General features: G+C 42.2%; 1 protein-coding gene across 1 annotated transcript in view; it reads left to right on the forward strand.

The window, feature by feature from the left end:
• SLC6A1 (solute carrier family 6 member 1) overlaps positions 1–13,684 on the forward strand; it is a 23,759-nt gene extending 10,075 nt beyond the window's left edge. The window contains exons 8-14 of the mRNA XM_027864009.1: positions 235–359; positions 7,231–7,343; positions 8,438–8,569; positions 10,662–10,764; positions 11,199–11,299; positions 11,821–11,988; positions 13,580–13,684. Of these exons, the coding sequence (XP_027719810.1) occupies positions 235–359; positions 7,231–7,343; positions 8,438–8,569; positions 10,662–10,764; positions 11,199–11,299; positions 11,821–11,988; positions 13,580–13,684 (847 nt within the window). The remainder of the gene's footprint in view (positions 1–234; positions 360–7,230; positions 7,344–8,437; positions 8,570–10,661; positions 10,765–11,198; positions 11,300–11,820; positions 11,989–13,579) is intronic.
• Positions 13,685–14,703: the final 1,019 nt, after the last annotated feature.

Below are 14,703 nucleotides of genomic sequence, written 5' to 3' on the forward strand. Positions count from 1 at the left end.
CTTGTCCTCTTTCTCTGACTCCTTTCTGGTCCCATCCATTCACTATCTCTGTTTCTTTTCCCTTTTATCCCCAAACTCTTCCTTCTATTTATCTCCAATCCCTCTCTGATACCATCCCCTCACTGTCATCATCTCTTACCCTTCTATCTCCTTGTCCTCCATGATCTTCATTCTTAGCTCAATTTGCTCCCTCTCTGTCTCTCCCTCTGACTCCCTTTGCTCTCTTTCTTTCAGAGACTCCATCATTGTTTGCTGTATCAATTCCTGCACCAGCATGTTTGCTGGCTTTGTCATCTTCTCCATTGTGGGCTTTATGGCAAATGTGACCAAGAGACCAATTGCTGATGTTGCGGCTTCAGGTCAGGTACCATGTCCTAACTCCCATGTTTCCCTGGCAACCCCTATGATCAGACTTGATTGAAGAAAAACTCACTTGAAAAGGCATTACATAATGATGTTAATTTCTGGCTATAGTCTGGTCTGGTCCTAGGCACTCTGGGAAGAAGATGACCTAGTCTCTTCCCTCTAGAAAATCAGAATGTCACAGCATGTCATGGTCTCATAGAGATGGAGGGAACCATCAAGATGATCTAGGCCACCCCCTCATTTACATGTGAGGAATCTGAGGTTTTCATAGATGAAGTGACTTGGTGTCTACCAAGTGGTAGAGCTGGACCAGAACATGGTCTCCTGACTCTCAGAAATCCAACATCTTTTTCGCTATACAATGTTGCCTCAAATTTAGACATGCAGGGATCCAGGACAAAAACCATCAGTAACAACTTCACTAGTCAAGTATTTAAATCTAGTGGGCTGGACTGGGCATCCTTCCTACCCTGTACCAATACTTTGTTTCCCAAGAAACATTGCTCAAGGAAAGCCAGTTAATTACATGGTAGAATCATAGAATCTAAGAGCTGGAAGGGGCTTTAGCTATCACCTAGTCCAACTCCAACATAAAGCATAAATGGCCTCCACGATATCTTTTTTTAAATGATATTTTATTTTCCCCTGATTACATGTTAAAACAATTTTTAACATTTTTTTAAGTTGTGAGTTCCAAATTTCTTCCCTCCCTCTCTCCCTTCACCCCCTCTGAGATGGTAAGCAATTTGATATAAATTGTGTATGTGCAATCATGTAAAACATTTCCATATTAGTCATTTTGTACAAGAAAGAAAGAAATAATGAATGAATGAATGAATGAATGAAAAGAAAAGGAAGGAAGGAAGGAGAAGAAGAAAAGGAAAGGAAAGAAAGGAAATGAAAAATAATATCCTTCAGTCTATATTCAGTAATGTCAGTTCTTTCTGTCAAGGCGGATAGCATGTTTCATCATGAGCCCTTTGGGATCGTCTTGGACCATTGTATTTCTGAGAATAGTTGTCATTCACAGTTCTTCATCATACAATATTGCTATTACTATGTACAACATTCTCTTGGTTCTGCTCATTTCACTTTGCATCAGTTCATGTAAGTCTTTCCAAGTTTTTCTGAAATCATCCTGCTTGTCATTTCTTATAGCACAATAATATTCCATTATAATCATATACCACAACTTGTTCAGCCATTCGCCAATTGATGGGCATCTCTTCAATTTCCAATTCTTAGCCATCACAAAATAAATATTTTGTACAAGTAGGTCCTTTCCCCCACATCCTCAATATTCTCTCCTATTCCTAGAAAAAAGGTCACAAAACTCAAGTGGAGGATGAGAAGTCATTGTTTGTTTCACTCCCTTCCAGTCTTTTCCCAATGTTTCCTATTCTATTGCTTTGTAACTTACTTCGCATTTCTAAGATATCAAAGCCAACTCATAGAAAGGTAGAAGTAGATAATGTCATAAAACACAAGAAGCTGAAACTGGAAGAAACTTTAGCACATCCAGCGTCACAACTGGAAAGAGCCTTAGACCTCACAATGTTAAGGCTGGGAGGGATCTTGGAACATGGAATGCTAGAAAGTAAACTATCAGAACTGAGAATGGTAGACCATAGAATGTTCAAATCTATCATGCAAGAGGTAGGAGGAACCTTAGAAATCATCCAATCTCAGAGTTCTTAACCTTTTTAGTGTTATGGACTGTCTTTAACTGTATAGTGAATTCAACCCACGGACCCCTTCTCAGAAAATATTTTAATAATGGAAGGGAATGTTAAAATTCAATTAGAGCTTAGAGAAAATCATGATGTTTTTTCCTCATCCAATCTCATAGATTCCTTGGAGTTTACCCATGGAACCCAGGTTAAGACCCCTTGGTCTAGTTCAGCTCCTTCAGTTTATAGTTGGGGGCCATAAATGTGAAGTGACAGGCAAAATGGCACAGAGAGGTAGTAACAGATATAGAATTCAGGTCGCCACGTTCTTGGATTGGCTCTCCTCACCTCCTCCTCTTTCCTCTCTGTTCTCTAGCTGTCCCTCTCCAGTTTGGGCATGAGCGAGCAGAGTTCCACCGACAAACACTTAATGACCCCTTATCACATTCTTAGTACTGTGCCAGGTCCTATGGAAGGGAGGATGCTAAGAAAAGTCAGACCGAATAGGTGGGATGCAGATGAAAGAATACCAGACTTGAATTGAGAAGACCAAGGCTTGAGTTCCAATTCTATCATCAGATCATTGATTTTCAATATGGAAGAGATCCCAGAGGCCATCTAGCCCAACTCCTTCATTTTACAAAAGAGGAAACTGAGGGCCAGGAAGATTAGGTAACTTTCCCAAGGTCACACAGAGAGTAAAATTGGAGATGGGATTTAGATTCATAAATCTAGAACTGGCAGGGGCCCTGGAGCCCAGCTGGTCCAATCTCCTATTTTTTTAGGTGAGAAAACTGAAGCGAAGGGAGAGTAGGCTATTTGTCCAAGTTCACACAGGTGAAGTACCAGGAGGGAGATTTGAACATAGGTCCTCTGGCTCCAGAGTTAGTGCTTATTCTCATAAATCATTTCCCCTTTCTAAATCTCAGTTTGCCCATCTGACATATAGTTAATCCTATTTGGCCTACTTACCATGTGCGATTTCTAGGAAGAAAGCACTACATACAAGTGAATTATAAAAGGATAGAGACCCTACCCTCAAGGGGCCAGCAATCTAATTGGAGCGGTAAATGCAAGTAACTACTCCCCAGGTCAGTATGGGGTAAATGATACAGACAATAAGTACTGCAGGAGATCAGAGGAGGGAGAAGGAACCGAAGAGAAGATAATTAATTTTTTTGTATTTTGAGATTCACAGTTGACAGTCTCTCCATTTTCGGAGGTCTGAGCAGAAATCTATTAGCTACTATGCCCTTAGCCAAGAAGTCTAAAATTAGAAGTCTACTTATGAACAAAGCCCTAAGAGGTTATTATTTTGCCTTTGTTGGGGTGCACAACCTTGGAGAGGCCATGACCTGGAGCTAGTCTGGGACTAGATTTGGTCCCCCAAAGAATCAAGTTCACTGTCACCAGAAGGCTCTTCTTTTTTTTTTAATTAATTTATTTTGAATTATCAACAATCACTTCCATAAGCTTTTGAGTTTTAAATTTTTCTCTCCCTCCCTATCCACCTCCCTCCCCAACATGGCACACAATCTGGATATACATATATATTCCTATTAAACATATTTTCACATTAGTGGTGTTGTAAGGAATTATTAGAACCAATAGAAGGAACCACCAGAAAGAGAAAACAAAACGAAACAGAAGAAAAAAAATAGCAGCTAGTATGCTTTGATCAGCATTCAAACTCCATAGGTCTTTCTTTGGATGTGGATAGCATTTTCCATCATGAGGCCTTTGGAGATGTCTTAGATCCTTGTATTACTGAGAAGGGCTAAGTCTATCAATATTAGTCATCACACAATGTGGCTGTTACTGTGTACAATGTTCTCTTGGTTCTGCTCACTTCACTCAGCATTAGACCATACCAGAAGACTCTTCTTGCAATCCACCAGAAGCACCTCCAAGCCCCATTCCTGTTGTGTGCATTTTTGTATTGGGAGGGAAGTAATGTGAGAATTGTTGTCATAGTCACCGTCCAAAAAAATGATTTAATGGAAGACTATCATGTGTTCATGAAGCATGAATGAGGGATAAGGAAACCAGGGGAGAAACAAGTTACAATAGCTAACATTTATATAGCACTTCAGGGTCTGAAAAGTTCTTTACAGATATTAGTTCTTCACAATAACCCAGGGAGATAGGTGTCATTATTATCCCCATTGTACAGATGAGGAAACTGAGGCAGACAGAGGATAAGTGACTTGCCCAGAGTAGCACAACTAGTAAGTGTCTGAGCCTCAGTTTGAACTCAAGTCTTCCTGGTTCAAAGTCAGTACTCTATCCACTGCTCCACCTGGGTATCTCAAACCCCAGTCCTCACTAGCTATTTTTATGGTCCCTGGGTCATACTATACAGTTCTCTATCTCTTTATTCAGACATCTGTGTGATCAGAGTAATAAGATTTTGTTCAGAGAAACCAAGTTTAGACTGTGGCAATGCAGATACGGAAGTTCCATACAGTTAAAACACATGAAATTTCAGTCTGAGATTGGGCTGAGACATAATCCCTGCCTTCCACAAGCTTACATTCTGGTCTGGAAAACTGGACATACCCAAGGAAAAATAGCATAGACTCCCCTTTACTGGTGATTTGGTGTCCAGTGAGAGATACAGATAGGAAAGTGCTCTGGTAATTGGCAAGGTGAAGAAGTCAAGGAAGGTTTCATGAAGGATGAACTTGACCTGAGCCTTGGACAAGCAAAGGAGGTGTATAGGTGTGGTGGGGGGAAGATTATAGCCACAAGACTCTGCCTATGGGACTTTTCCTAGCCCCCAATTCTCCCACTCCATCCCATCAAAACTTACTCCCCCTGGGTCACATTCCCTCTCTGCTAGCCATGTAGAAACACTAGGGTCAATGTGTTAGTGAGTTACCTTTCCCAGATAACGTGTGCACTTTAACTGAGGCCTTAATTACTAATAAAATAAGTTATCTATGGAGCAGCTGTCTTCACTACACTCAGGATACAAAGACAGCCCGTACCCTCAAGGAGTCTGCAATCTACTTGGGGAGACAAAAGTAACACATGAGAAACAGCCCACTTTGCAAAACAACCTCCTAAGGGCAAAAGATTGTGGTAAAGATACCTAGGGTTCTGGGAGTTCAGAGAAGAGGAGCTTGGTGTAGGATGAAGGAATCAGGAGAGACTACCTGGAAGAGGTGACATTTGGATTGATCCTCAAAGGAAAGGTAAGAGATCAATAGGCCTGGGTTTGTTTACAGCTAGGCGTAGGAATTAAGACAAAGGCAACATGAATGAGAGGGGACCAAAAGTAGTTTGTGCTGGGGAGTTGGGGTAGAAAACAATGATTGGCCACTGTTCAAATGCCATCTCCTCCCTGAAGCTTTCACTGATTTGTTCAGCCTGACCCCTCTGATCTCATCGTATTTCTTGTTCCTTTTATATACTGATTGTATGATAATGATTTATGTACATCACTATTAGATTATAAGCTTTTTAATGGCAGAAATCATGTTTATATTATCCACATTATATCAAGCACAGAACCTTAAAGGGGGGAAGGATGAGGAAGAGGAGGAGGAGGAGAAGAAGAAGAAGAAAAAGAAGAAGAAAAAGAAGAAGAAGAAGAAAAAGAAGAAAAGAAGAAGAAAAAGAAGAAGAAGAAATAGAAGAAGAAGAAGAAGAAGAAGAAGAAGAAGGAGGAGGAGGAAGAGGAAGAGGAGGAGGAGGAGGAGGAGGAGAAGCATTTATATAGAATTGTAAAATTCCTTACATATATTATTTGATCCTCATAATAGTTCTGGGAAGTAGTTGCTATTATTATCCCCATTTTATAGTTTTGAAGAAACTGAAGCTGCTTTTATTCATTCCCCACAACCATGATGTGAAATTGTGCTGTAATTATCCTTATTTTACAGTTAAAGAAACTGAGGCTGATAGAGGTTAATAGAGTCACCCAGGGTCACATAGAAAATAAGTGTCTGATGCAAGATTAGAATTCAGGTTTTCCTGAAGTCAATCCCAGCAATCTATCCACAATGCCACCTACCTAAATGTCACCCTTTAATAAAAATGGTGGCCATTTTTGGCCCTATTGTTTGGCAGTCAGAAGATGCATGAGAATTAAGTCTGAGACAGATATTAGAGGTCACCTAGTCAAATTCCTCCATTTTACAAATGAGGAAACTCAGACCCCAAACATGAAGTTACTTGTCCAAGGCTACACAGTAAACAGTATGGGACCTCTAATTGCAAGTCTAATGTACTTTCAGACACCCTAAATCTTCATGAGTCTGGGGCCCCCTGCTTTTCTGCTCTGCTTTATATCCAGAGAAGCCTTCCCAGAACTATCACAGATAGAAAGACAGTAAAGGTACTCTCTGATTTCCTCATGTTCCCAGTTCATTGACAATGCAGAGTTCAAATAAATTAGGAAGCATTTAAGTGTCATCTATGTGTCAGCCACCATGCTAAGCATTGAAGATGCAAAGAAAGACAAAAAAACCAGTTCTTTCCTCAAGGAGCTCCCAGTCTAACGAGTGAGGCAACATGTAAACAGCTATATAAAAACAAGGTACATCCTGGCTATACAGGATAAACTGGAGATAATCCACAGAGGAAAGAAGGCATGAGCATTAAAGAGGCCTGGGAAAGGCTTCTTGTAAAAGGCAGAATTTTAGCGAGGACTTGAAGGAAGCGGAGAAGTCAGGAGGTAGAGATGAAGAGGGAGAGAATTCTAGGCATGGAAGAGACAGCCATTGAAAATACCTGGAGTTGGGAGATAGTGTCTTGGGCTAGAAATGGCCAGGAGACCAGAGCTGTTAGATTTCAGAGTTTGTGGGAGGAGTAAGGCCCGAGAAACTGGAAAAGCAGAGAGGGGCCAGGTTATGAAGGCTTTGAATACCAGAGGATTTTCCATTTAATCCTGAAGATGATAGGGAGCCAGTGGAGTTTACTGAATAGGGGATGACATAGTCATACTTAGGCTTTTGGAAAATCAAATTGACTGCTGTATGGAAGATGGACTTGAGTGGGAAGAGTCTTAGGCAGAGAGAGAAACCAGAACACAATTGCAATAGTCTAGACTTGAGGTGGTAAGGGCCTTCTTCACCATGGTGGTGAACTTCTTCACGGAGGAGAGAAGGGGGCATATACAAAGGAAGTTCAGTTAGGAACTTAATAAATGCAAATTGAATTAAATTGAATTAAATTGAATCTTCTCCAGGTCCGGGGCTGGCATTCTTGGCATATCCCGAAGCAGTAACCCAGCTGCCCATCTCTCCACTGTGGGCCATCCTCTTCTTCTCCATGCTGCTCATGCTGGGTATTGACAGTCAGGTGAGGACTCTCTGCCTCGTTTTTCCCTCTGTAGCCTACTCTCTGGCTTTGTAAGATGAAAAGGATTTAGAGTTGGAATGCATATTAGGAGTCATCTAATCCAAACCTCTCATTTTACGGATGAGGAAATCAAGGCCTAGAGGTCAATGACTTAACCAAGTGACACAAGTAGTAAGTGATAGGTTGGATTCAGGTACCAGTTCTCTCATCCAAAGCCTGCCATTTTTGCACTGTTCCAGAGATTTGGCTGGATGGCATGACACTATCAGGCTATTTAATAGCCTGATAGAAGATCTTCTAGAATTTGGGTATCTAGTGATCAGGAATCCCTGGCTACAAGCTGTGACGTGATCCTAGGATTTGAGTTGGAAAAGGAACTTTAAGAGTCATGTCATCTAGAATCACACCCAATACAGAAATTTTCTCTATACCATTCCTGACAGATGGACATCCCTACTCTGTTAGATTGTGAGCTCTTTGAGGGCAGGGACTGGCTTTTGCCTCTTTTTGTATCCCCAGCACTTAGCACAGTGCCTGGCGCAGAGTAGGCGATAAATAAATGTTTATCAACTGACTAACACATAGGAGGTGTTTAATAAGTGCTTTTTAATTGATTGTGTACTTTCTGAGACAGAAATGCTGCCTGAGACAAAAGTCTCCCTACCTCATAAGATAGCTAATTCCATTATTAGACAGTTGTAATTTTTTTAAATGTTGGGACCTGCCTGGCAGTACCACCCTGCTCTGTTTCCAGAGAATTACAATACAAAGGAAGCTTTAGGCAAAGACAAAATCTTTGTTCCTAGAGACATCTCTGAGATTTGGTTCATGATTTTGGGCATTATTGTGTCAAGTCTAGCCCAAACGAATTCTGGGTGGGGCCAAATGGCAGAAGTGGAAGCTAATGTGTTTCGGGGAATGTACGGAGATGTTAAGTCTTCTGTGAAATCTAGGACCCCCCAAGATAGCCAGGACCATTTGCTCCTCATGCCAATTAGTCTGAATGGGATAGTGACCTGCTGGGATTTGGGTAGGGAGTTCATGGAGGTCCCTGAGGGAGAGCACTAACCTCCTCTGTGTTATCTTCCTGGAAGTTCTGCACTGTGGAAGGGTTCATTACAGCCCTGGTCGATGAGTTCCCAAGATTGCTCCGTAGCCGAAGGGAGCTCTTCATCGCCATCGTATGCATTGTTTCCTACCTGATTGGTCTCTCCAACATCACTCAGGTGAGTGCTACTTTCCTCTCCCTTCTGCCACTCCCATCTCTGCTCCCCCCTCCAAAATCCTTGTACCCAGGACCTCTCACTAGGGACTTCTGAGTTTAGTAATGATGGCTTTCATTTCCATCTATTATCTCATTTGATCCTCACAATGACCCTGGCGGGTAGGTACTATTATTATCAGTGCTTTTATTATCACCATTTTACAGATAAGGAAACTGAGGCAGATAGAGGTTAAGTAATTTGTCCAAGATCACACAGCTAGTAAGTGTCTGAGGCTAGATTCTAACTAGGTCTTCCTGACTCCAGGTTGAGCACTCTATACACTGTGCCATTTAACTATCTAAGAGGGCTTGTACAGAGTCCAGAAGAGAATACTATAACTTCGTAGCAGAGACCAAGACCTTTGTCATTTATTGAGTGATATTCCTCCCTTTCTTCATTCATTCATTCGGAATATTTTTACTGAGTATCCAGTCTACCTAGCTTGGAGCTAAGTGCTTTGAAAAGATATAGCCCCTTCAGAGCTGATTGTTTAGCCTATTTGAGGGGAGGAACAGTAAACCAATAGTAGGAATTTCACCACCTTTGGGACTCCTGGATGAGGAAACTCCCTCTATCAGTGCAGATAAGCACCTCCTCTACCATTTGTAGTCATAGATCACTGCCTGGAACAACTAAGGGGGAAACTAGGTGACTGGGAGGAGATGCCCAGAGTCACACAGGCAGTACAAGTCGGAAGCAAGACTTCAGTACAGGTCTTTCCGAAGCCAAGGCTAGCTCTCTCCATTATACCAGCCTGCCCCTCATCAACAAATCATAATAGAGTTCAATCACAGTACGCATGTAGCCAGCCTTTGACCAAACACACAGGGGACAGAAAGTCTTGGGAATTTAGGTCACCATGAAGAAGTTGGAGCAAGGGGACTGACCTGCCCAACAGGATGTAAAACAAATCCCCCCACGAACACAGTAAAAGGTTGTACGAGTGAAAATTCAAGACTAGTCCTGGGCTCATGCCAGAATGTTGGAAACCATGAGTGAGTGAATGTTACATGAGTTCAGAGAAGGGAGTGACTTCTGAGGGCTAGAACTCTCCAAGAAGACTTCATTGAGGAAGCAGGATTTTGTTCTATTTCAAGTCAATGATGCTATTTATGCCAGGCAGCTTGGTGTCCTAGGACAAGTATATTCATCATATCCACCAAAGTCAGATCTTTTGCAGTCTACTAAACCAGTGGTATCCAGTGCAAAAAGAAATGGGGTGGCTAAACTATACATAAACATCCCTGTGGACCTTATATTGACTTAGAAAATCACATATCAGCATTATCTATGTTCTATTGTATTTTGTTAAATATTTCCCAAGTATGTTTTAATCTGGTTAGGGCCACACTCAAGAGTGTTGTGGGTTTCATGCAACTTACAAAACCGTTGTTTGAGAGACAGCATAGCATAGTGCCTAGAGCATTAGCTTTGGTGTCAGGGAGACCTAAGTTCAGATCTCACCTCTGAAACATCCCCTCTGTGTGGCCTTGGGAAAGTCACTTCTCAGTGCCCCAGGAAACTCTCTAAGACTATAAATTACAGTTGAGTTAATGATATGCATCACTAGAGGAGTTTCCATACTAAGTTACTCCCTACACCACTGAAATCAAAGATCTGGACTCACAAAATTAAATTTTTAAAAAGCTATCCCAAACCACCTCTACACCAAAATTCACCTTGTTCTATTGATTAAATGGCATTAGAATACTGGGACCCCAGATAGTCATGGTGTCCATCTTTCCACCCCTGTCTGGGAGGTGGAAGGGTCTAAACTCCAATTGTTCTTAGAGTCACTTAATCTTTTTTTTTTCCAAATTCACATAGAACACACGCACATACACACACACACATTGTGAGTGTGCTCTAAATTTTACAATGCATGTTCCTCACACTAGACCTGTGCAACAGTGAATCAACCTTTCTAGCACATAGTCTTCCCTGATTTCACCTGTTTTGTGTTTAACTTTCAAATCTCTCCCTACTCTCCTAGTCTTTAGCTACTCCCATGAAGTTTTCTGGAGTTCTAAGTGAATCTCTCCTGCTCTTACAGGGTGGGATTTATGTGTTTAAGCTTTTTGATTACTACTCGGCCAGCGGAATGAGCCTTCTCTTCCTGGTGTTCTTTGAATGTGTTTCCATCTCCTGGTGCTATGGTGAGTGTTTTGCTATTCTCCCTTTCTCTATCCCTGCCCCTCTCCAGTTTTCCTTCCCTACCCCTGAAGACAAAAAAGGCAAAGAAGTGAATGCAATGGTTTGAGCCCAAGGAAGTTCTACCCAATCGGGCCTACCCAGCCTCTGTGGAAAAGTAGCCCCCCTCCTCCACTTCAGTGTACCCATATGTTTAATTCAGCTTGGGGATGGAAGGCAATACAGTAGAGGAACACTAGGCCAAGTGTCCTGAAACTTTTTATTTTTGTCCCGAAACTTTTTATTTTACTTTGTGAGCTTACCTCCTTTTGGATCTCAATTCCCTCTTTTTTCCCAACAAGGCTTTTGTGGTAAGGTCCACAGACCCAAGTCTCTTTGGGGATGAGGCAGGATCCTACCTGAATCTCATCCTTGACCCATTTTTTTCTTCTTTTCTTAGGAGTCAACCGGTTTTATGACAATATCCAGGAGATGGTTGGCTCCCGGCCCTGCATCTGGTGGAAACTCTGCTGGTCCTTCTTCACTCCAATCATTGTGGCGGTAAGGATGACCCCTGGACCCAGGTGCACTTGATGCATGAGAACTTTCCTCTGGTAGCAAAAAGGGATGGGTATCCAGGCCATTAGGAGAGTCTAGGGCCATATCCAAAGATTCCCGGCTTGTTTGGACATGCTTGTCTTCCCATCCTATCTCTTCTTTGGCAAGAAAGGCATTCAGCTGGATTTGGATCCTTATGATTTGCAAAGAACTAGTTTCCCTCCACCCAGAGGGACCTAAGAGCTGCCCAAAGTATCATAGTTGGGTACCCCACTAAGTGTCCAAGACCATAGTGGAAAGCTGCCCCAGCCCCTGATGATAGGGTCACCACCCCAGAAGCTCCCAGAATAACTGGTCACCATGAATGGTATCCCCAGTGTCATGTTTGGGGAGGACCTAGGCATGATAAAGATCCCTTTAGGGACTGGCAAGAGGCTGTTTCTGCAAAGGGGTTTAAGGGACGTGTAGTATAGGCCCAAATAGCCGACTGACTGCCTGTATTATCCTGTGTGCTTCTTTCCCAGGGTGTCTTCATTTTCAGTGCAGTACAGATGACTCCACTCACCATGGGCAACTATGTGTTCCCCAAGTGGGGCCAAGGTGTGGGCTGGTTCATGGCCTTGTCTTCCATGGTCCTTATCCCCGGCTATATGGCTTACATGTTCCTGACCTTAAAGGGCTCCTTAAAGCAGGTAAGGACACAGTCCCTGGGAGCACAATCAAGCCTGTCTCCTTAAGCCACATTCTCCTTGGACCAAAGTTCAACCAAAAGCTTCTCTCCCACTTCACCCAAGAATCATCAGATATTTTCTGAGAAACTACTAGGTGTCATGGCAATACAAGAGAATTGTGAGACACATCCCTTGCCCCTTAGGAGCTTTCTAGCACACATGAAACAATATGACATGACGTAACTGATGAGATAAATAATTGAGTTATTATAGGACTTTTCAGATTTACAAAGATGTCCTCACGACAACCGTGGGAGTTAGGGCATTATAATAGGGACAGCTAACATTTATATGGCAATATGGCATCATGGATACAGGTCCAATCTTGGCATCAGTAAGACTTGGATCAAAGTCCTGTCTCTGATATATACTAGCTATATGACCACAGGTAAGTCTTTGAACCATGTGTACCATTTGAGTGTCTACATGCATGTGTGTATATGTATATATACATATGTACATAGGGACATATGTGGGCATATAGGTTTACAGACATATATTACATTACTTGTTTATATTAATATTTGCATTGCATGGGTGTACATATGTATGCATATACACATATATGTGCATATGCACGTATGTGTACCTAGACATAAACATAGAAATGTACATATATGCCACTAATTAGTGCAGTGAGCAGAGCTCTGGACCTAGAATCAGAAAGAGACGAGTTTGACTGCAGCCTTAGACACTTACTAGATGTGTGACCCTGGGCAAGTCACTCTCAGTTTTCTCATCCTTTAAATGGGAATAATAATAGTATCTATCTCTCAGGGTTACTGTAAAGTTAAAGTGAGCTAAGATTTGTAGAGTGTGTTCCAATCTCATTGTGCTATAAAAGTGCTAGCCATTGTTACTCTTAGTGTTTTTATAAATGTAAATATGCAAGTTCCCAAAGAACTTTTGGACACTGTCCCACTGGAGCCTCACGAGAACACCGTGAGGGGTGGTACTACAGGTATTTTTAACCCCATTTGACTGATGAAGAAATCAAAGCTCAGAGACGCCTAAGCTACTTGCCTAAAGTCATATAGGACCTAAACCTCAAAAGTAGAATTTGAATCCTGCCTGACTCAAGTCCACAACACTGTTCGTGAAAAGTATGCCATGTTATCCCCATTTCACAGATGAGAAAACTGAGGTGTAGAGAGCCCAAACTACTTGCCCCAAATCAGACAACTCCTATGACTCAAACCTGGGTCTTAGGACTAACTCCTAAGAGCAGCGGTCTTGCCTTTCAGACCATAACTTCTTTAGGATGTCAGCTCCCTATGGGCCACATCTTGACTTAGTTTTAAAAGGTGGCATTATCTAGGTTTTATGGTATTTTTATTTATTTTGTTAAATATTTCTCAATGACATTTTCATCTGTTTCTGGCTGAACTCTGGAGTGTGATGGCCTGGGGACAGTGTTTTAAACATATTTAGTATAAAGAATGCTGGTCTTGGGGTATCCCCAGGTCTCCTCAGCAATGCCCACTCAGTGGCCTCTGGAGAACTCCCTCAGGTATCTTCATACCCTTTCTTTCCCCTCCCCCCCACCCCACAGCGCCTCCAGGTCATGATCCAGCCCAGTGAAGATATAGTTCGTCCAGAAAATGGGCCAGAGCAGCCCCAGTCAAGCAATTCGGCAAACAAAGAAGCCTACATCTAGCAGGTTGCCCATGGCACCCAGACCAAGAGGACGCTGGAGAAAACTATCACTCAATCTAACCTGGTTGAACATGACCACAAATTGATGTCTGAAGATACTATCGATCAACCTACCTCTAGTGGCAAAAAAAAGAGACCATCACCACTCAAAGGGAAGTGACGTGGGGACTGTCAAACCGTTTGGTGGGCTCCAGTGGGTGGAAACAACTGGTGGCTTTCCAGCAATCCACAGACTGTTAATGTTTTTAATCCTTTCTCAATAAGAATTGAATTATTGTGGAATTTGTAATTAACAAATAGGGCATTTTTATCCCACCTCGTGACAGCACAACCAATGCTTTGAGGTTCTGTGCTATGGATTTTTTCATCCTTTTCGTGACCTATTTCTTACCCGTGACTGTTATCTCTGACTTTGCAGGAGTTCCATTCTATTTGAAAGCTGTTTTGTATGTGTGAATACAGTATTTTGTATGCTGAAGATTTCCAGGGAAAGCTTGCCCTTAAGGTGTCCGTAACCAGCTCTGCTCTTTGGTTATTTCTTGCATTCTTCTTTCTTTTGAGGCAGCTTAAGCAGAGTGACGTTAACCACCGGCCCCAAATCAGATCAGAAAGATCGGTTTCTTAGAGCACAAGCTTAATCCTTCCCCAGAGCTGTTTGCAGCAAAACTTTCCATCCCCAAAAGAAAACTGCCAATCAGGCTTTTCTAATGATCAGCCTGTTTCTCTCTTACTTGCCCATGTGGGTGCAGGAAATACACAAGAATTTTTTTCCAACCATTCCAGGGGCAAAAATGTCCCATTGCTGAAAGTCAGCAGAGATAGTGCCATCATATGTTGGTCCCAAGATGCCCAACTCAAAGTACAAAACAGCTGCAGACTTAGCCAAATTAAAAGGGCCTAACCAAGGCTCAGCTCTGACCTGTCTATTTATTCCTTTCTCCCTTTCCCCTACCACCCCATCTGAAGCCTTAGCACCTCACCATCATTCTTGAGTTCTATATAGTAAAGGGCTTTCCTCCA

Source organism: Vombatus ursinus, unplaced genomic scaffold (assembly GCF_900497805.2).
Source record: "Vombatus ursinus unplaced genomic scaffold, bare-nosed wombat genome assembly UNPS02014773.1, whole genome shotgun sequence".
Taxonomy (NCBI): Eukaryota; Metazoa; Chordata; class Mammalia; order Diprotodontia; family Vombatidae; genus Vombatus; species Vombatus ursinus.